The 23,265-nt window shown below is 44.9% G+C and overlaps 1 protein-coding gene across 1 annotated transcript in view; it reads left to right on the top strand.

Moving 5' to 3' along the window:
• Positions 1-5,583, top strand: part of DCX (doublecortin) — a 130,883-nt gene extending 125,300 nt beyond the window's left edge. Inside the window, exons 7-9 of the mRNA XM_068532672.1 lie at positions 101-325; positions 2,277-2,418; positions 5,345-5,583. Of these exons, the coding sequence (XP_068388773.1) occupies positions 101-325; positions 2,277-2,418; positions 5,345-5,583 (606 nt within the window). The remainder of the gene's footprint in view (positions 1-100; positions 326-2,276; positions 2,419-5,344) is intronic.
• The last annotated feature ends 17,682 nt before the right edge of the window (positions 5,584-23,265 follow it).

The raw sequence follows: 23,265 nt of genomic DNA, 5'->3' as shown, positions 1-23,265 counted from the left end.
GCTGAGGGCCACTGAAAGGTGTCACCGAGGGAGGGATATCTGGGGGCCTCCTGCTGGGCAGTGGCAGCCTCTCACGCAGCCTGGGCTCTTTGGGGCACAGGGCTACCAGAGGCCAGAGGCGGCTGAGGGACTTCTGTTCCCGCCCCTCAGCGCTGTGCAGCCTCTGTGTGGACCCGGCCCTGGCTGGGTGAGCTGCCTTCTGTCTGAAGGGTCTGGGCCCAGAAGGAGAAACTACCGACGGCCCAGCTCTCCCGAGATGCGCCAGGAACTGAGCTCGGCACCGCACATGCTTTATCCCGAACAAGGCTCATCAAATCCCAGCAGGGTCGGGGTGCTATCCTCATGCTTCCAGATAGGAAATGGGGGCTCAGAGAGGTGAAGTGACCTGTCAACAGTCACACAGCCAGGAAGTGATGGTTTGATGGTCTTTCCATTAGACCTTGTTTCTCAGAGAAATTTTGATACCTACAGCAAATGGCCTCTACACTCAGTCCCACCACTATGGCTGCCACAAAAGCAGAGTTTAAACTCGTCTCTGCCTGGGATGGCAGAGAGGTTGCAAGTGTATTTGAGGATGCTGTATTACAACACCCAAGGCTGAAGATGCTGCAGGATGAAAAGGCACATCTCACAGGCATGGAGGAAGCAGCAAGAAAGTTATGGGGTGTTAAAGGCACATGGTACTTAGAATGGGGCACATTTTCTCTAGAAGCAGTCTGGAGCTAATGGGGTAAAGACAAAGCAGTGTACAAAGAGCTTGGGAGGAACATCACCAGGAGAGCTGGAATTCAAGAACACAGAGTTCAAAGGACTTGCAGAAATCACCTAATGAGGCCCGCAGGCATCATTCCTGCTGGGTTCTTTCTTCATTTTATCATATTTTCCTTGTTTTTAAAAATGTGGGCTGGAGTATCAAAGGGCACAGTCAGCAAAGTGAAAAGGCAACATACGGCATGGGAGAAAATATTTGCAAATCATATATCTGATATGGGGTTAATATGCGGGATACATAAAGAGCTCTTACACTTCAACAACAACCGAATAACCCAATTAAAATATAGGCAAAGGACTTGAATAGACATTTCTCCAAAGAAGATATACAAATGGCCAGGAAGCACATGAAAAGATGCTCAACGTCACTAATTATTAATCAAAACCACAATGAGATACCCCTTCACACCCATTAGGATGGCTGCTATTAAAAAAAACACCCAGGAAATAACAAACGTTGGCAATGATGTGGAGAAATTGGAACCCTGTGCATTGCTGCTGGGAATGCTGCAGCCACTATGGAAAAGAGTATGGCAGTTCCTCAAAAAGTTAAAAATAGGATTACCATATGATTCATTAATCCCATTTATGAGTATATATCCACAAGAATTGAAAGCAGGGTCTCAGTGAGATATTTGCATGCCTATGTTCATAGCAGCATTATTCAGAAGAGCCAAAAGGTGGAAGCAACCCAAGTGTCCACAGACAGACAAATGGATAAACAAAATGTGGCATAAACATAGAATGGAATATTATTCAGCCTTGAAAAAGAAGAAAATTCTAACATATGCTACAATATGGATGAACCTGGAGGGCATTATGCTAAGTGAAAGAAGTCAGTCAGTCATGAAAAGGCAAATGCTGTATGCTTTATCTCTATGAAATATCTAAAATAGTCATATTCATAGAAACAGAAGGTAGAATGGTGCTTACCAGGGGCTAGGGGCAGGAGAAAAGGGGAGTTGTTTAATGGGTCTAGAATTGCAGTCATGCAAAGATAAAAATTTCTGGATATCTGTTTCAGAACAATGTAAATATACTTAATACTACTGAACCCTATACAATTAACCCTTGAACAACATGGGTTTGAACTGTCAGGTCTACCTAATACATGGATTTTTTTTCAATAGATACATATTATAGTATTATGATTCTCAGTTGGTTGAATCTGTGAGTGCAGAACTGTGGATATGGAGGGTGGATTTTCAACTGCCCGGAGGGTCAGCACCCCTTAACCCCTGTGTTGTTCAAGGGCCAACTGTACTTAAAAATGATTAAGATGGTAAATATTATGTTAAGTATATTTTATCACAATTACAGTCTTTAAAAAATATTAAATGTGGGCTGGAATCGATATTTCGGGGAGTTCCTTCTCTCTGTAGAAACCTCAGCTCCACTTTCCCCTGTTTTTCTGAGCCTCTTCCAGAAAACTTTTTCAGACAATGGGAAGAGTGGGAATGATTCTCTGACCAGGCCAGTTCCAAATCTCCTCCCTCCCTCCCCAGCCTGCAGAGTCCCTCCTCTTTCGCTTACACCCGATGGATGTTCTTAGCCTGTTTCCAGCGTGTTCATGGAATGTGCGTTCTCAGAGGTACTGGATGAAGGCTGTTGATGAGGAGAAAGGTGTGGACAGCTTGTTCCAGCCCTGTAAGTTACAAGGAGCTCTGCGCTTGTCCAGCAATAGCATAGCTTTGTAGATTTCAGGCAAGCCTAGGCTTCCTCTGAAATGTTCTTTCACGGCAGGTACAAAAACACAGTAAACCACCATCCAAAAAAACCCTGTCCACCCGTGAATGGTGCTTTGTAAGCTGGTTAATGTATAACACTTTAGGAAGCTGGGCAGGGAGCATGTTTGCTTTTCCAACAGGAACCACATCAGGGGTGTCAGATGCCAATAATCCCAGGATTCTGTGGTCATAGGCTTTGAATCTGCAGCCCAACTTTGGCATCCAGACGTAGAGGCCAGGGACTTCCAACCTTTTCACCACCAAGGATCCCTTTTATTACTTTTTCCCCTGCGGGCCTCACATTTGGAAAAATTTTTATCTAGCAAAGCTACATTTATTATGGAATAATTCATTTGCCCAATTTTTTACTCACTCAGTGCTTCTGAGCCGCGTGAGATAACCACACCAAGCTATTATGATTTCAGTCAAAAGCAAAGAAACATGATATTGTACTTAGCTCTCTGTGGCTTTGTCTTGGCTGAATGTGCCATTTCTATTAGGCTTTTTAAAAAATATTTTTAAAAATAGCTTAAGAACACCACGTACTCCCTTTAGAGACCTCCAGATTGAGAACTGCCAGTACAAGGTAGTGGAAGCTCTGACAGGCTGACTATCAGCTGAAGAAGCTCCAAATCCCATGAACCACGAGGAGAACAGAATCTGTTCATCAGGGGGCCTCCCTGCTTTATTTCACTAGCTGAAGTGTTCCGTTTTTTTTTTTTTCCCCCATGCAAAGGGAGTGATGAAAGAGATTGTTTCCCAAACAAAAATAACAAATGTTTACCGAGCCCCTACCTAGATGTCTGGTGCTGTGACAGGACAAGTCTCAGGCAAAGTCTGCCTCCCCCAGATCCCCTGCTCCCCAGTTCTAAGTCATGCTGCCTCTGGATTGAGGATCTTTGGTCAGAGCGCGTCATCTAAGCCAAACGTCCCTTCCCACATGCGATACAAATGGACACGTCTATGTGTCTGTCTACGCTACTAAACTGGAATCCTCTTGAGGTCAACAACTTGGTCCTATTTTTCTCTGTAACTCTACATCTCCACCAAGCAGCGCGGTGCAGTGCCAGGCACCGGCAAGTGCCAGTGGAATGAACGGCAGTGAATTCTAGGCTGAGTAAATAGTTGAACTCTTGGGAACTAGACTGTGAGCTCCTTAAGGGCAGACACTATCTTATTCATGTCTGTGTTCCCAGTGCCTGGCACACCATATGGCATAGAGCAGTCACTCAATAAATGCCTTGGGTGGATGCATGCATGAATGGACTCCATAATGCAGGAGCTGGTACCCTGAGGCTGGACACCCGGTTATTACAGGCACACAGGTCACGGGCCACAGGTAGAACCGCTCCCCACCATTTATTTTTGTAAGTCATCACCCGGGGCTGCCATGCCTCTGGCTAATCCTTGGCTAAACACTCGCTTCTGCAACACTCAGTATAGCTCTGTCCTCTCCCTCCTACCTCATCACCCTCCCACCTTGGCATGATTGAATATATACACCAACATGCACCGGGCCGATAAAAGAGCATGGTTCAGAGCCCTGGCACCCCATTTTGGAAAGGGCACTGACCCCTGCTATAAAAGAAGCTCAGAAAGGACAGAGAATGAATGCGGCCGAGACATGTCTCTCCCTGTGGTGTCACTGGGTGTAATTTAAGCAGAGGCATTCCTGCAGTTGTTACACCCAGGCAAGTGTGGGGAATGAAACAGTTGTCTGTGACTGATTTAAACTGTGGTTTTTGACAACTGTGGCCTGGATTGAAGTGTCCCATCTGTTAAATTTAGTGTCCAAGGGAGCTGTGAACATGAGCTCTCATAGCAGCAGCTCCAGTTCTGTGGGGTCCTTGACAACTCAGGAAGAGTTCCTATCCCCAAACCAAACTGGACATTTTCTCTGCATCTAAGGGTTGTTTTAATTAATACAGTTATTCCTGGAAGGATACTGGAATGCAGGAACAAGGTGGGCAGAACGTGGAGGGGGCAGGGAGGGGAATGGGGAGAGCCCCTTTTCAAATATTTAAGAAATAATCAGGACTATCTTTATGCAAAGGTCACCCAAATACCCTCTTCTCAAATTCCCACCTCTACCCCCATCCTCACCCCATCCCTATCGCCCTTTTCTCTCAGCCCGAAGTCCCCTGATAACCCCTGCTTCTAGCAAAAGCATTGTAAGCTCCCATTCAAATTAAAATGTTATTAAGACATTATCAACCGTTAACATCTACTGTGCATTTTTCTATCAGATTTACACTTGTAACATGATAGAGGCCAGAGGAAAAAAACGATATGGTTTGGATGGAGGAAAGTAAGAGAAAAAGATGCTGCGTAGAGAAGGCGGTCCTGGGTGAGACTTTGCCAGTGATAGAAGGTGAGAGTTCTGCATGGAGAAGGCAGGATGGCTCTATTGCCATCCAAAGAGAAAGGATGGTGATGGGAATTCCCTGGTGGTCCAGCAGTTAAGACTTCGGCTTTCATTGCTCTGGACCCGAGTTCAATCCCTGGTCTGGGAACTAAGATCCCACAAGCCTACACGGTGTTGCCAAAAAAAAAAAAAAAAAAAAAAAAAGAGAGAGAGAGAGAGAGAGAGAAGGGAGGAGGGTGAAACATGCAGGTGAGGAGACCCGTGGCACATCATTTTGCCCTAGGTGGGCCCTTGCTCACTGTCTCCATTCCAGAGGAGCTTGGTACGAAAGAAGTTTCTATTATACCCATTCTCAGTGGCAGCCTTCCCAGCTGCCCCAGTCAACTAATCCATGACCGTCTACAACTATATTTGGCTAGGCAGCCTCCCGTGTCTACAAATACCAGCTTGGGGAACTCACGTAAACTCCTCACTCCTCCAGGTTTAGGCTATCCCCAGTCTGATCTCCCATTATTTGCCAACATGAACTCTGAAACCCGGCCCCGCCAATCCACCTCGCTGTTCTTTCCTGAAGCTCATCCCCAACACACACCACATTTCCATCTGGCTGACTCAGGGCCTGAAACACTGCAGATCTCTCTACCCCGTTCCCCAAATGCCTACTTTCTCTCAAAGCACTGTGATCCTTTCAGGCCCAGCTCAAGTCTCATCTACCGCTGAAGAAGTTCCAGACAATTCTAAATTCTGCAAAATGAAAACAAAAATTAAAAACGCACAATCTACTGGAGGATATAGGAAGTAAAATAGACAATTATAGTAAAAGTGTGATGAATGAAGCACGTAGGTTCAAATCCTGGTCCTGCTACTTACTAGCTGCAAAATTATGGTTGAATCATTCAACTTCTTTGAACCTCAGTCTCCACATCTCTAAAATGGGGAAATGAACAGTACTTACCTCATTGGGCTAATGGAGAAATTGAATGAAATAATGCATGTAAGGCACCTGGCACAGGGTTGCTCCCTTCTGTTCCAGGGCCTTAGACATGATCCAAGAGGCAGTAAGGGCTGATGGAGGGTTTGTCCCTGTTTCTTTAGGTTGAAGATTCTATAGGGAAAAGCTCTGACAGAGAAACAGAAATACGCAGCTTGAGCAAAGTGCCCCTGGGGTGGAGGAGAAGAGTGAATGTCTGTAGGAGTGTTGGGAAAGGAAGAGGTCTGACTTCCTGGTGGGGGCCAGACTGCAGGGGCTGTTTGGAAATGAAGAGTGGAAGCACTATCTTGGTTGAAGGCCAAGCTGGACAAAGTACCACTTGGTAGACAGCAATCACTCCTTAGCTTCTGGAAAGGGGAGAGAGAAGGAGAAATGCACCCACATTCTGTAAGTCACAAACTACAGAAGCCTTAGGGTCTTCCCTACTGAGGGACAGGCACTACCCCTCACCTCAGGGGAAGCAAGAAGCTCATTGCTGGGGGCCCGCATGACAAGAGAGTCCCCAGATCACATTTTCTCTTGGCCGCTTAGGAAGCCCCTGGTGCCCCCTTTCATTCCCACCACGCTTGCCTCCTCCCAAGAGCTGATGGGTTCAGTTGTATGCAAAGTCAGCCTTCAGAAGAGTAATTCTAAGTTCAGGACCACAGGAACCTTCACCAAGACTTGGAGTAAGCACCTTAGATGCCTTCAAAAACTGATATCCTCACTCTAAGTGTTTGGCTTTTTAGAGTGCTCTTGTGTCTTGGCTACTGACCTTCTTCCCATGGTTCTCTAGCTTTAGGAAGTTTCACTCTCCAAGTAGGATTCTGTTAAATAGGAAAACCTATGCTGAGTATCTTTCTGTCAGAGGAAGCAGCAACATCACCCACTGTTGACATCTCCAACTTGACGTCTCCCATGGTCCCCGTGCTGGGGCATAGCCGCCAAGTGGCACCAAGGCCTGAAGAAAGCTACCAGGCATAGGCCTTTGTCTGACAGCTCACAGTTGAGCTTCACTTAGGGCAAGGGGCTCCAAAGGGATGAGGCACCAGCCTGGGAATCTTCCAGAGGAATCCTTGTATCTGGGTGTAATTCCCTCACCAGTCTTGGAAGTGTTTGTGCATGCCCTGTTCCTGAGGGTATGTATGCTCTTCTGAAGAGGGTGTCTTACTTAGGATTAGAGCTCTATAGAGGGTGGAAGGGAAGGAAGGAAGGAAGAAGTTCACTAAGATTGCCTCCAGACCCCAAACTTGGGCCCAGCTAACCATGGCAGTATGGCACAGTGGAAGTGGCCAGGCCTTCCACCCAAAAGCCGGGATTTGAATCTCAGCTCTGCCACAGAAAGACCCATCTTACTGTTGTGAAAACTAAACATGATGATATACAGGAAGCACACTGTGCATGACACATGTTCCATCAAGATCAGCTGAAGCAGAGGAGCTAAGGAAGAATTTGCTTCTTGTGCTTGGAATATCAGCTCATTTGGGGGGCAGTGTGCTTGTGTTCATTCTCTGAACCCGTTACTCCCAATGTTTTCCACTAGTCCCAAACTCCCACCACTCTTGTAACCCTCTCCCTTTGCTGCCTGCTTAAAGGAGCCAAGATTTAGCCAGACCTCAAGGTGGGAGAAGACCTCTTGCGTACCACGAGGCAGGTCTCAGGCCTGTACTCTCTGGGCTTTGGTTTTTGTTGAGTGTGCTGTGCTCCACTATCTTTTCCCACCCCCATCCCTTAGCTATTCCTTCCTCCCCTTCATCTTATCAAAGCCAGACTTATCCTTCAAGGCCCCATTCAAATTCCTCATCACATGAATCCTCCTCCCATGCTCTATCATTGTTAATACACCCCACACATATTCACCCTTAACAAGCCTGGTTATATGAATGTGACTGTTTCATTTCCAGGAAGCATGGAGGCAATCTGAGAACTGGGGCCAGTCAAATCTTCTCTCTTTTCCATATCTTTGCATTCCTTCAAGGAGCAAGCATTATGCCAGGCTCTGGGGCTAGAGATGAACTTGACACCATCCCTGTCCTCAAAGTGGGGTAAACACCTCGAAGAAAGATTTAAGAGGAGTGCTATGCCATTTGAGGTCGCTGGCCAGGGTCAGGTATTCAAGGTAGAGAAAAGGGCACTTGGAAAGACCTGGGGAAAGGGAAAGTCATGCCATGTTCTGAAGATGATTAGAGCACTGTATAGTGCAAGCTTTGGCCACACAACAGGAAATATGGCTGGAGATGGAGAGTGAGGCCACCTCTGAAGGGCCTGGTTTTTGAAGCTGAAGGATCTCAATCGTATCATGTAAGCAATGGGAGCCGAGGGAGCTTTCTCTGTGCTAGCAGTGAACATATTTTCTATCAACTATCTGTCCACTTGTCAGTTTTTCCTCCAGCACTGGTTCTCACCCAGTGGTTTTGCCCTCTATGAGAACCTTGGCCAGGTCTGTGGACATTTTTAGTTGTCATAACTTGGAAGATGCTACCGGCATCCAGTCAGTAGGGGGCCAGGAATATTGCTGAACATGGTACAACATACTGAACAGCCCCCACAACAAAGAACTGCCCAGTCCCTCATGTCAATAGTACCAAAGATGAGAAATCCTGTCCTACAAGAATGACTATGGTCTCTCTCTCCAAGGTCCAGCAGGTTCTCAGATACTGTGAGTGCTTGAGTGCTTAACAAACATTGAATGAATTATCTGAATGTCCAAGAACCTTTTCTGGGAAAAGTGTGTATCTAAATAGCTACTGCTCTATTTAATTACTCTCTTTCCCAACACATTCTCTGTGTGTCTGTCTCCATCTATTAGATTGTAGTTCCATGAGGGCAGGGACTCCGGCTGGTTCGCTGTTGTCTCCCCAGCAGTTAGGTGAATGACTGGTAAATATTAGGTGCTCATAAATGTTTGTTGAATCACTGAATGGTAGATTTGATGAGTGGGGCTGGGGATAGAGCCCAGAGGAAGCTAGGGTTTGAAGTAATTGAGATTTCTCCTTTCCTGGCAAGAGGCAGAAAGGGGAGACTGACAGCCCTGAAGATCTTCTGTACTGAATTTCCCCAAACCTACTCTCGCCTTGGGACCATGACTTCCAGTTTTCAGAAGTTTAATTATCATGTGTCTTGGATTTCTTTAGGCTTATTCTGTTTGGGGTTCACTCAGCTTCTTTAATTTGTAGGTTCATATCTTTTGACAAATTTGGAAAATTCTTAGCCAGTATTTCTTCAAATATTTTTTTCAGCCCCACACTCTTCATTCTCTCCTTCTGAGATTCCAATGATACAAACATTAATTCTCCTGCTATTGTCCCACAGATCCCTGAGGCCCCGTTCACTTGTTTTTCAGTCTATTTTCTCTCTGCTTTTCAGATTGGGTAAGTTCTATTCCTCTGTCTTCACATTCACTGATTCTATCCTGTTATCTCCACTCTACTATTGAGCCCATCCAGTAAGTATTTTTGTTGTTGCTGTTGTTGTGTTTTTCAGTTCTATAATTTACCTTTAGTTCTTCTTTACATTTCCTATTTCTGTCCTGGGATTTCCCATGTTTTTCATTTGTTTCAGAAGAATTTGTAATTGCTCATTGAGGCCAACTAACCCTGCCTCACGTTGCCTTGTTCAGTCTTCTCCCTGCAGGATGGGCGTGGAGACTCAGCACAGCTAGACTACTTTGGTAGCAGGGCATAGAAGATCAGCTCCCCACTCAGCTCCGCTGAAACCCCAGGGGAGTGGTGTGCCATTGTTCCATTGATGCTTAGTTGGAGTAGGGTGGGAAGTGCCCCCCAAAAGGTGTTCTATTATTAGATGACCATTTTCCTAGGCCTTTGACTAGGAGGAACGGGCTTTCCTTAGAACTTTTTTTGGTTGGTGCCTGTTGGAAGTTTTGGGTAGGGGTTTCTGCAGAGTCCTATCTGGAATACATGGGAGGAAATAAGAAAACCCAGGGGACTCAAGGCTGTGTTGTTCCTCAAGTCCTGAGGTCCTTAGGTTGCCTGCTTTCTTCTCACCTTTCAGTCTTCCTATGTTTGTTTGTTGTGGTAGGTCCAGTGTTTTTTTGTTGTAGATGGGAGGACCTGGGAGGGAAGGAGGGGAGAACGGTATTCCTCTGTTTTGGCCAAAGCCAGAAGTCTGGGCCATGAATTTTAACCTTATGTCTCATCTTAGGCATTAGAGCAAGTCAGTCACCACCTGCTAGGAGAGGTTTCGGGATGTGTGTGTAATAAACATGTCTTACATTTCTATACATCGTGGGTTTTCCCAGTGCTTTTGTATCCAGGATTTCATCTGATCTTCATGACAATCCAATGAGGTAAGTACTATTGTTAGTATCTCCATTTTATCGATGAGGAAACGGACACACTCAGAGATCAGTTAATTTGCCCAGGGGCGGCAGAGCTGACATTTGAGCCCAGGCCTCCAGGCCCTAGTTTAGGGCTCCCTTCATCGTACACGTCAGGAATGGTCAACCAGCCTGATCTACTTCTCACCCACCAGCTTCCCTTCGCCAATGGGCACCCAGGGTTTTCCAGCCCGCCTTCCCGCCCTGGACTCCACCCTCCTCCCTCTTTTGCTCTAGATCAGTCAGCAGGGAGTTTACAAGTGCCCAGCACTGTGACTTCACAGTAATAGGTTCCAAAGGGCCACTTAGACCTCAGTCATCCCAGTCAATCCAGACCAGCAGGGAGGGGCTGGGGAGTGGGAGCTGGTCCGTATTCTCTAGACATTGCAGCTGTGGGGATCTAGCGGAAATGTTAACTGGGGCCAGGACTTGTGCAGTCACACAGGGCCCTGTGCTTCAAGAGGTCCCGGGCCTGGCTTAATGCTCTGCCATCACCGTCGTGAAATGACTTATAAATTTGAACAAGCGGCCCTGCGTTTTCATTTTGCACTGGGCCTCACAAATGATGTAGCCGTTTTGGGCTGAGGCCCATCCTAGTCACCTGTCTGGGAGCAGGGTTCAGTCTCCCAGAAAAGGGCAGAGGAACCTGCAAAGTTATGGCCTTGAATGAAAGGCCCCCAAGCATGAAACCTGTTCCTGTGAATTTCACACCACACTCCCATTCTTTTGTAGTCAGTCAGGCTCAGTGACCTTTGTGAACTTTCTCCCTGAGCCCAGAGCCCTGCCACCTCCAAGTCTTGGCTACATTGCTCAGCTCTACCAGACCACTGGCACTCCATCTCTCAAAAGTGGTTTCTGTCTGACTAGACAGAATATATCTGATGCATATATAAACCTCCCTACTACATATATTCTCCTTTTAAAAAAATCGAGGTAATATTGGTTTATAACGTTATATAAGTTTCATGTGTACAACACTGTATTTCTACTTCTGTATACACTACAGTGTGCTCGCCACTCAAAGTTTAGTTTCCATCCGTCACCATGCAGTTGACCCCCTTCACTCCTTTAGCCCTCCCCACACCCCTTTCCCCTGTGGGAACCACTATTCTGTTCTCTGTATCTATATGTTTGTTTTTGCTTGGTTTGGTTTGTTCATTTATTTTACTTTTTAAAATTCCTCTTAAGAGTGAAATCATACGGTAATTGTCTTTCTCTGACTTATTTGGCTAAGCATAATATATGCTTATTTCACTTAGCGTAACATATGCAGATGGCCAACAGGCACATGAAAAGACGTTCAACATCTCTAATTATCAGGAAAATGCAAATCAAAACCACCATGAGATATCACCTCACACCTGTCAGAATGGCTATAATCAAAGAGGAAAGAAATTTTAGAATGCTGGAGAGGATGTGGAGAAGAGGGGACCCTCATACACTGTTGGTGGGAATAAATTGGTACAGCTAGTATGGAAAATAGTATGGAGATTCCTGAAAAATTAAAACTAGAACTAGCATATCTGATCCAGTTATTCCACTTCTGGGTATATATCCAAAGAATATGAAGACACAAATTTGAAAAGATATATGCACCCCCTTGTTTATTGCAGCATTATTTACAGTAGCCAAGATATGGAAACAACCAAAGTGCTCATCAACGGGTGAATGGATAAAGAAGATGTGGGACTACTGGGCATATACCCTGAGAAAACCATAATTCAAAAAGTGTCATGTACCACAATGTTCATTGCAGCTCTATTTACAATAGCCAGGACATGGAAGCAACCTAAGTGTCCATCGACAGATGAATGGATAAAGGAGATGTGGCACGTATATACAATGCAATATTACTCAGCCATAAAGAGAAATGAAATTGAGTTATTTGTAGTGAGGTGGATGGACCTAGAGTCTGTCATACAGAGTGAAGTAAGTCAGAAAGAGAAAAACAAATACCGTATGTTAACACATATGTATGGAATCTTAAAAAAAAAAAAACGGTCATGAAGAACCTAGGGGCAGGACGGGAATAAAGACGCAGACCTACTAGAGAATGGACTTGAGGACATGGAGAGGGGGAAGGTAAGCTAGGATGAAGTGAGAGAGTGGCATGGACATATATACACTACCAAACGTCAAATAGATAGCTAGTGGGAAGCAGCCACATAGCACAGGGAGATCAGCTCGGTGCTTTGTGACCACCTAGAAGGGTAGGATAGGGAGGGTGGGAGGGAGACGCAAGAGGGAGGAGATATGGGGATATACGTATACGTATAGCTGATTCACTTTGTTATAAACCAGAAACTAACACACCATTGTAAAGCAATTATACTACAATAAAGATGTTAAAAAAAAAGATGTGGAATACTACTCAGCCATAAAAAAGATGAATTCTTATCATTTGCAACAACATGGATGGACTTTTACGGTACTATGCTAAGTGAAATAAGTCAGACGGAGAAAAGCAAATACCGTATGATTTCACTCCTTTTGTTTTTAAAATTGAAATGTTTGAGATAGTTGTAGAGTCTCCTGCAGTTTTAACAACTAGTACAGAGAGATTCTGTTTACCCTTTCCCCAGCTTTTTTTAATAACATTTTGCAAAACTCTACTATATCACAACTAGGATATTGATGTTGATACAATTCACAGATCTTATTCAGAGTTCCTGTTTCACTTATACCCACCTGTGTGTGCATTTAGTTCTCTACAATTTTATCACACGTGGGTTTGTGTATTCTCCACCACAGTCAAAATACTGAACAGTACCATCACCTCAAGGATCTTTCATGGTATTACCCTTCATGACTGCACCCACATCCCTCCTGCAACCCTCTTCCCCACCAGTGGCAAACACTAATCTGTTCTCCAGTTCTAAAATTAGGACATCTGTGCTGGTTGCAGGTTTCGGCTATTATGAATATCAGCTCTGTTTTTGACCGTGTGTTCTTATGAATTCATGGCCACTTTAAATGAGTTACTAAAGCAAGATTTGTCAGGAAAAGTCTTTGAATCTCCTATCAGTCAATGTTTTTTTTTTTTTCAATTTAGAGGCAACACGGGCCAGGAGAAAGCTATAGGGCTTTCGAGTTGGGAGAATTGTTTTTTTTTTTAATAATAACAGGGCTCCATTATTTCCTTCCTGCGTGGCCTGGGGCTGGCTACTTAACACTCCACAGCCATCACCTCCACCACCATCACCCCCCCTCCACTCAGCATCTCCCCTATCTTTGTTTACCAGGAAAAGCAACACCTCTGTGCAGAGTTGTTTTCGTGAAGATTAAATGAGATAGCATATGAAAGCTCCCAGTACTTTGGGGCTTTCCAGAGTCCCTTCTTTCTTGACACCAGCTGAGGAGGGGGAATGAATCGAAAATAGTGAAAAGTTGAAACTGTAAATTTTAACAATGCAGTTTGAATACTCCTAAGTATTTACAACAAGGGGAAAATAGGACAAGAATGAGTGTACAACTGGGACTTATAATTAGCTTAATGAGACTTCTGAAGAGCTCTAGGAGGGAACTGGGAAGACTTCTTTTAACTAAGTCAAACAGGACCTTGTCCCGTCCCTCACGCCCTCTCCCAACATTGGGGAGGCTTAATTAGTTTAGCAGCTCTTTTCTTTCAAGATCTGCCTATAACAAGCTACAGTCTCCCTTAGTCCAATTTTGCAAAAATCCTAGATTAGTAGAGCCCAGATGAATGACGTTTTATTGGGATTGAAATAGAGTCCTTTCCCCCACGTTGGAAAACTTTCATAATTCTGTTTGTTTTTAACCCCCTCCCAATCTTTCCTTCACTCTCCCGCTCAGTGACAGCTCAAGGCTGCCTCCACCCTTTTTGTTCTAATTCTATGAGCTTTCCCCGGCACTCAAAGGGCTATTGATGGATATGTAGCTTTGCCAAAGAGCTATTGGGTTGGCCAAAAAGTTCGTTCGTGTTTTTCTGGAACATCTCATGGAAAACCCTGAACAAACTTTTTGGCCAGCCCAATACTATCATTCCCCTCAGACTGCCCCTGTTTCTCAAGTTTTGAAATTCCAGAAGACAGTTCTGCTTGATTTTCTAAGCACTTTCTGTGAGTGTGTGATGGGTCCATCTCAGGGAGTCTTGCTAAGTTGCTACTGACTTCCATTCCGAATGTCTCTGGAATCCATTGCCAAGTATTTACTGCACATCTACCTGGGGCCTTGCCCTGTGCTTCACACTGTGGGGAGTGCAAAAGCCAGAGCTGTTGTCCTCAAGGGGTTTGCAGTTTGAGGAAACCCAAGTACACACATGAAACAGTTGGAGAATGATTACGAAGAACCCTGTGGGATATGACACTGACTCAGAGTGAGATGATTGGTCAGAGAGGTTGGAGATCAGTGAGGGAGGAAGAAGGCTTCATGGAGAAAGTAAGGTTGGAGAATCAAAGGATAAGCCAGACCTGGATAGATGGAGGAGTGAGAAAGGACAGTCCCAGTAGGGGGACATCTTGAGTAAAAACATGGGGGCAGGGGGAGGATTGAATCATGCTTCCTGACCTGAGCTCTGGGTCGCCTCAGTTCCTGACTTCTTGTCTTGGCTTCTGCTTATGGCCTCACCCACCCTCACCTGGTACCCAGTGCTCAGTTCTCTGGGGCTGACACTCAGCTACAATGTATGCTTAAGTTTTGAATGCCAGCTGTATCCAAAGAATCATCCCCACCCAACCTTCCCAGCCCTGAGTTCCCTACCCCAGCACCCATCAGTGGTGGTGATGTTTCCGAAAACGTCCAGCCTTGAGATTTGGAACACAAAGGCCAGCTAGACCAGCACCAAGGAGTAGTGGGGAAATCAATCACAGGAAATGGCTAAAATGACATCCCATGGTGGAGGAAGGGCCTTGGTAACCAAACAGAGGGGTACAGATGTAATATAGTCAGAGATTAGGAACCACCGTAACCATTTATTTCTATTACTAGGGACAGAGGTTTCCTTTGACTAATATTAAGAAACTAGAGCCCTTTAGTTGACAAGGAAAATGAGTTGCTTCCCCTAATTAAAGGAAATTCTGCCGACAGCCCAGTGAAGACTATTTTTGTGTTAACCAGGCCAACAGGGAAGACATCCAATTTACCCCCTCCCAAAGTCTTGGTTGAACTCCACCCCACACCGGCCCAAGGCTATTTGGTTTGGAAGCTGACAGTCCAACCTCTTCCGTGGCTTCTGTTCGCACTCTCACTGGCCTTGGGGGGATTGTAAAGTCCAAAGAAGCAGGGACTGCAGTCAGCTAGCCAAAACCAAATGCTGCCCCACACCACGGCCGTACCACACTCCACACCGGGTGCAGCTGGATTTTCCCCATAGGGGAAGCCGATTTTACAACCTAGGGGTGGAAAATGCCCGAGATGGGAGAAGAGATCGGGCGAGGAATGCCGCTGGAGGATGCAAAAGGGCAGACTCCAAGACCTGGGTGTGTGTTGAGATGGAATTAACCGGAATCTTACAGCATCTTGGACAGAGTAGCCACCAACGTGCTCTACCAATCCTGGGTTACCGAATCAAAAAGATTCTTACAACTATCCCCGCAAACTTTTGAAGGAGGTCAAAGCTTGTTCAAGAATAAGTCAAATGTACCACTTTACCCGGAATGTGAAACAAACAAAAAAATAGCACAGACTGAAAACTTCCACAAAATAAATGAATGGCTGATCTTTAACTCATTGAGGGCTGAGATCATGTTTCTTATTGCTCTCCATTATATCCCCGGGACCTAACATAGTATCTGGCACATAGTAGAAGCTCAGTAAATGCTTGTTGAATGAATGAATGAATCACAGTAATAATAGCAATGACAGTAATAAATATGTATTGAGCCCCAATTGTACCCCAGGCAGTGCTCTAAGTAATTTACATGTGTTAACTAGCTGATTGGATCCTCACAGCAGCCCTCTAAAGTAGGCTCATTATTATTCCCATTTTATAGAGCAGGAAAGCAAGGCTCAAGAGGATGGTTCCTTGCCCAAGGGTATACGACAACTAGTAAGCAACAGAGCTTGAATCGTTATTTACTGAGAGAAGGCAGGGACACCCTGGCTATCTCTTGACCACTTGTGGTCACTCAGTGTTCATAATGATCAACCAAATGTACTATGAGGCAGACCCAAAGTGGCGATTATTTATTATTTCCCCTGCCTGGGATGCTATCCTCAATCTCCTGTATCACCCTACCACAAATGCACACATCACTCCTTTCTTCCTATCAGAATCCCACTCACGCTTAAAGATGCAGTTCAAATTTCACCTCTTTTACCAAGCCTGTGCTGACTACTCTTGCTGGAAGAGCTCTCTCCCACTTTGGAACTCATATGGCACTCGTGGGCCATACCACTCATTTGATACTTGGAAGCTAGATAGCATGCCGGTTAAGAGCCAGACTTTAAAGTCAGACACGGCTGGATTTAAATTCCAGCTCTGCCAATTTACTAGGTGTGTGACTGTGGGCAAGTTACTTAACCTCTCCATCAAGGAGCATGATCTTTGAACTGGAAAGAGAATTAAAGCCCAAGATAGATGAGGAGATAATAAGGGAGTACTTAGTTGCCTTCAATGAGTTCAAGTTTCCAGGCCCGGACAAATTACATCCGAGGCTACTGAGAGAATGTGCAGATGTGATCACAGAGCCTGTCTTAGTAACCTTTGAGAAATCATGGCAAAGGGAATAGGTGAGAGACGCAAAGAGGCAGGCAAACGTTGTTCCAAGTTTTATTGAAGGGGAGGGGGCTGGTGTTGCAGAGTGCAAAATGTATATCCTGGAAACTGCAGACCAGTGAGCATGGCATTGGTCTTTGGCAAAAGCATAGAATGCACTATTAAGCAGATCATTTTTGAGGCTTTAGAAAGGGAGCGGAAATCACTAGGGGTAAGCATGAGCTCACTAAAAGCAAGTCATGCTTAACTAAGCCCATTTCCTTTTTTGAATGGATATCTAAAAGGGTAGATGAAGGGGATACCGTAGTGTAATGTATCTGGATTTCAGTGAGGCATTTGAAAAAGTCTTACGCTATCCTCGTGGAGAAGGTGGAAAAATTGGAGCTGGTTGGTAGCAGAAGTTATATGGATTGCTTCAAGTTTGAACAACCTTATTAAAAATGATTTTTAATAAAGGGAGAACTCTAAGGTCATGCTGCAGTCTTCCGTCCTGGACTCTCTCTCATTCAATATTTTTATTAGTCGAGTTGATCAAATATGCAGATAAAAGAAACCTGGTGATACAGAGCATGCACTTTCAATGGAGGCGATATCGCCCCCAAGAGGGCAAAACTGCTTCTTGAGGAGGGAAAAAAACCTTTTACATATAGAGCACAGACCTGTAGAGAGTAAATAAACGTATACACAGCATATCAGTGTTATTAAAATTTCACGGGCAGAGATTAGAGAAAAACGTCTTAGAAGGCTCCTTAGAGGTGTAAAAATGGAAATAAAAAAGGTTGAGAAACATTGGTATAAAGAATATGATATTTTAGATGAGAGACTCAACATCTAGAAAAATCATAAGGGAGGTAAATTGAAATAAAAAAATAAACAAAGTGGGACTTCCCTGGTGGTCCAGTGGTTAAGACTCTGTGGTTACACTGCAGGGGGCGCAGTTTCAATCCCTGGTCGGGGAACTAAGATCCCTGGCGTGTGGCCAAAAAAATAAAATAAAATTTTATTTAATTTAAAAATAAATACGAAAAATAAACAAGGTGATGGTTATCGAGGATGCACGTAAAGCCCGGCATCTAGGCTAAAATAAAAGTCAATTTTATAAGCATAGAATCAGGCAAGTAATAGTAGTTCGTGCAAGAAACAAAAGAGGGTTTTAATTGAGCTACAAGCTCCACATTGAGCAGACAACCCGAATGGAAAAAGATCTGGAAACCATGTCCCATGAGGCATGATTTAAAGGAACTGAGGATATTTGGCCTGAAGGACAGAAGACGTGGGCTGACATGACAGATATCTGCCATGTGAAAGAGGAATTAGAAATAGTTTATGCAAAGCTAACTTTTTGCTCAACCTAAGGAATACGTTCTTTTAACAATTAGGGGATGTCCAAACGTGGAACAAGCTGCTTTACAGAGGGATGAGCTTTCCCGATTATCGGGATGATATTCCTGCACTGAGCGGGAGGGTAGATACAACCCCTAAAGTTTCTTCTAATTCTCAGATTCGATGATGCCCGACTCATTGGAAAGTTATGGAGGTGGAAAAGATGGCTGATGAACCCAGACAAAACACCCTCCCTTGGTTTCAAAGCCAAAATCCCACAATATGGGGCATACTTGCTGGAGAAATCTGTCACTCAGGAACCAAATCAGGTGCCAATATTGAGAGCCCTCATTCTCCCGGGTTCTGGTGTTTTGCATTGCCCCCTACCTGTTGCTCAGTTTCCATCTTGGCATAGAGGGCGAGAAGGCACAGAGGGAGTTGTGGTGAAGTGCCAAGGAGGAGGTCGTAGAGACCAGAGTTAGAGAACTGCTCAGATCTGTTTCACGAAAATATTGGGGCCAGTGAGTAGGGCAAGCACACTTCTTTTCCTTCTAAGTCTCTCTCTCTCTCTCCTTCTCACTCTCTCTCCCTCTGTCTCTCTCCTCAACTAGCCAGCAGCAGATGTGGTGCAGGGATGGGGCAGAGGGTGGTAATTTCAGGTCAAAGGTTACCACATCGCCAGGCAGACTCTTCACAGCCCCATTGCTGGAAATTAGGTTTCTTACAGCTGCCGTGCAATCAAACTCCATTCACTTTCCTCTTAACGGCTCCCTTCTCTCTGCCCTTGGCCAGATGTAACGTGTTGCTTCACGAAGCAACCTTTTCTTGCCTGTGCCCCACCGGCTCCTCTTTCACTCCCACCCACTCGCTGAAGTCCTCATCACCAGCGCAGATCCGTGTACAGGGCCGAGCCCACAAGAACTCTGCCAGCGCTTCAAGAGTTTTCTCTCCAAGTCCTCTCTCGAGTCATGCTCAGGTCTGCACTATTAACCCTGGGACAGAAAAGTCAGAAATCTCTCAGACCCCTCCCTGAAAATTCCTATTTCTCCTTGGAACAGAAAGAGCTTTCGAACGTGTTTTCCTGGGTTTTTCAGTTTGCTGGTGGGTGGATCTGGAGTGGGCATCCCGTCTGCACATCTGGTAGGGGTGCTTTCCAGATTTTCCTCATGACTCTGGATCGGTTTCTGACTGCTAGGCGGGGCAAAGGCTCCTGAATTTTCTGCAAGGCACCTCCCCCTGTGAGCAGAGCTTGGTACAGCCCAAATAGTTTTCAGGTTAAGAAAGCCAGAATCTTTGTTCAGCCGCACTGACTGAACAGACTTTGTAGGGGTTACCTGGCTAAGGGCAGTGGCAGCGGCGGCGGCGGCGGCGGCGGCAGCAGCAGCAGCAACAAGGCTCCCGGGATAACTCAGGTGAGGAGGGAGGACATTCGCAAACTCATCCTGCAATTTTCTTTGCTGGATAACTTAGAATCTCAATGAAATGAAGAAACTTGGTTTGTCTGGATCGAATGTGTGTGTGTGACAGCAGTTTGGAAACTTCAAAACTAATGGAATTTTGGATTGCTTATTTTTTTGGGGGGGTCTCTAAGGGGGTAATTGTGGTTGTCTGGCCATGAGACTTTTCTGGTGATATCTGCTAAGGTTTTTTAATTTTTTTTTTTTTTTGGTCTTCTGTTACTTAAAATACCTGGTAAGGATGGACAAACCTGGGAGGCGAGTGTGAGGGGGGAGAATCCCCATTTTCAGGGCTTTATTCTAGCTTCTGCTGACCCCCAACTGTGGGCAAATTATTGAAATGCAGGCAGAATCTTGGAGCCACACTGTGTGCAAAAGGTCTTTAAGCCCTGGGAGCGGGGTCCATGGGTGGTACACTGTTGCACAGGAGGGAATGAATGGCAGCAGAGTCTGTCCTGTCTGCAGAGCCGGGGTCTTCCTGTCCTGGTGACAGGTTGATCTTGGCTATTTCATGATCAGCCCCTGGCCGGCCTGGTTTTGTTTTTCTCTGATTCTTGCATTGGTGTAAACTTAGATTTGCAGCTGGGGGCTCTATCCGTCCCCACCGCAACTACATTGTTCTGGGGGCTTAGCTGGACTACTTGACCAGAGCAGGCTGGGGTGAGAACGGGGTGGCAAAAGGATTGGAGCATTGCAATTAAAAATTGGTTCTGAGGATTTGGAGCTTGAAACATGGTGACAAGCACGTAGGAAAATTAAACAAATTCTGCCATCCTGACAGTCACTTCAGGCTTCAGGATAAAGCATCCTGGTTTGTAATTAATGGTTTTATTGAAATTCGACTAATGTCTCATTTGCTAATATTTGTTGTGAAATTAAGGACATTTTATAGTCTGAAGGAATTTAGGAAAAGATTCTACGGGGGACGCCTAATTAACTTGCATTCCTCTTGCAGTTTGTGTGTATGTGAGTGTGTGTGCACAAACGCGCATGTGCGTTTATGAATACTTGGGATTTGAACAGCATTCTTTATTTATCCTTAGAGTCCTTAGCAGGCGAGGCAGAAGTCTAAACACTTGTGTAGTCAGGAATAGGTTAAAAAGCAGGCTTTCCGTATCCTTGGGACTTTTCAGTCCCTAAATTAAAAGCAGAAAAAGCCCCTTTGTGACCCCAAAACAGTGTTTCTTTGATTAGCCTTGATTTGAAATCATCTCACCTTCTGACAGCAATTCAAAAACAAAACTCCTAAGTGCATTCTTGTAAGAAGAGGACAATAAGAATTTTCAAAAGCAATGTCTTGAGGTTTTGTGTTGGCATGCTCCAGCCCCCCTTTTTTTTTTTAATTGTGGTAAAACGAGTCAGGAGGTCCAGGTTTTAGTGCTAGCTCTGTCACCAACTGTGCAACCTTGGACAAGTCCCTTCACCTTCCTGTAAAAGCAAGGAATCGGACTAAGTGATCTATCTCTAAGAGTCCATCCAATGTAACATCCTAGAAAAACTGGAATTAGATTTTCACAAGGTTATAAAATTAGACTTATAGGATGGGCTTATTCCAGCCAAGAGGGAAAAATAAAAGGGGTAGTGGGGCAAGTCAGCCAAAATGGAGAGGTGGAAGAGAGAGGAGGTACTGAATGGCAGAGGGGCCATTTTATATTGGTCTTTCAAATGTTTGTGTGTGTCTTACTTAAAGTATGTGATCAAATCTCCTCATTTTCCACTAAGGACAGAAAAGGGATTTAACTTGCTTAGAACGAGCGCTTCCTAATACTACTGCCCTATATTGGTCTTATCCTTAATAGTTAAAAAGCACGTTCACATTCCTAATTTTGTTAGATCTCCCCAATAACACCCTGAGGTGTATATGGGGCAGCCATTTTATTCCCATTGCTCTTATGGGGAAACTGAGGGACAGAGATGTTATCTACACTAAATGATCGTATTTGGGACTGGATCTCCTGACTATGTGTGCTCTTTTCATGACTTTGAATTGCTTTTCATTTTTTGATAGAGTTCTGCAACAATGGAATTAAAGGAAATTGTGCACTCTTTTTTCTTGGAATTTCTTTGAACAGGGTCTTCTCTCTGGGCAGAGTAGATGTGTCCTATATAAGGCTGGATCAGAGGACTTTCGTGGTCCCTTTCAGACCTCAGAATATCTGGCCAACAATTTGAATCTGAAGAACCATACGTTCCTTGGTAGATGCATTCTCTAAGGTGTGGCTGTGCTTCTGCCTGTGTAGACATGGAAAGCACTCTTCTCTGGGTAAAATGTGGATGCTGAATTTGTATTACTTCGCCTTCTCCAAGCCCCATTTTTCTCATCACACCACCCCCAGGGGTGAGGATAGGGACCCCCGATTGCGGTGAAAGTGGCTGCTACTTCATGCCGGGGCAGAGTTAAGTCTTCTGTATTCACTTTGCTCTGCAAACTCCTAATTGCTTTGACCTCCGATTTTGCCCCAAGTAGAACACAAGGGGGAAACTGGGGAAAAGGAGAAACCAGCCAGGAACAACACCCTCGGGGGCCCTGTTCTCTCCCTCTCTCCCCCTTAAATGCCCTCCCCTGCCCTCCCACTCACCGCAATGGAAAGCAGGTTGTAAACCGCAGACTGGATTTCTTCTTATCAGATCATAATTCTCTTGAGTAAACTGAGGCAGATTTCATTTTTAAGAGCAAAATCTGGTTTCTACTCTAAGGCTGACCCACAGGTAAAGAACAAGTGCTTTTCCTCTTAAGACTTTGTCCAGCTTCGCAAGCTTTCTAGTCCACACCCTGGAGCCACCCCTCCCACTAGCCTTGGTCCACACGGCCTTCTTCATTCTCTCTGGATGCAGGATCCCCACTCAAACAGTACTTCTTAAGACCATTATCTCAATACAAAACTCCACACTCTTTTTCACCCAACCACCCATAATACTAGCCCTCGGGACACAAGGTCCCCCTTCTTAAATGTGCATGTTCCCTTTGTTAGCTGGAGGCCTTCTTTGGTTGATACTCCAAACCCCAGCTTTGCTTCTGTTTACCGACTTTCCTATATGTAGTCTTTAACCTAAAGGCTCTCTTGTCTTCACAGCTGGGCACAGTAAGCTAGCAAAGAAGGAACATTCCCTTCTCCACTCTCCTATGCCCTGACAGGGCAAGTTGTTGATGACAAACCCAAGACAAATTTCTGAGTTTCCAAAAATTTTCTGAGACTTAACTGATGAACCCTGAGATGTGAAGTGTTCGGATTCTCCCATGCTCATCAAACCATGGAAATAAAGAACCTTTTCAATATCCACCACGGCCATGAATTCTAGGCAGAATGCCTCAAAGTTAGGTATCATGTTTGCTTTGGAGGGTTTTCCTCATTTGAGCTAAAAAAAAAAAAAAAAATCCCTTCTTTAAGAAGGCAGTGTGGTGTGATAGAAAGCTGTACACTAAACCGGGTGTTACACAGACGAGGCTGTGAGTCAGCTCTGCCATTTTCTAGCTGCCCCTTGTCTGAGCTGCCATTCCTGGAGATACAAAATGAAAGGCACAGATAACATCTACGAAACATGGCTGCCATGAAGAGAACATGAGCTGAAATGCACCCTTCAAACAATAAATTGCCGCACAAACATTAATTTTCTACATAAGACATTCATCCATTCCACA

Source organism: Eschrichtius robustus, chromosome X, assembly GCF_028021215.1.
Source record: "Eschrichtius robustus isolate mEscRob2 chromosome X, mEscRob2.pri, whole genome shotgun sequence".
Classification (NCBI taxonomy): domain Eukaryota; kingdom Metazoa; phylum Chordata; class Mammalia; order Artiodactyla; family Eschrichtiidae; genus Eschrichtius; species Eschrichtius robustus.
The sequence above is the reverse complement of the archived record's forward strand: the minus strand, read 5'-3'. Positions and strand labels throughout refer to the sequence as shown.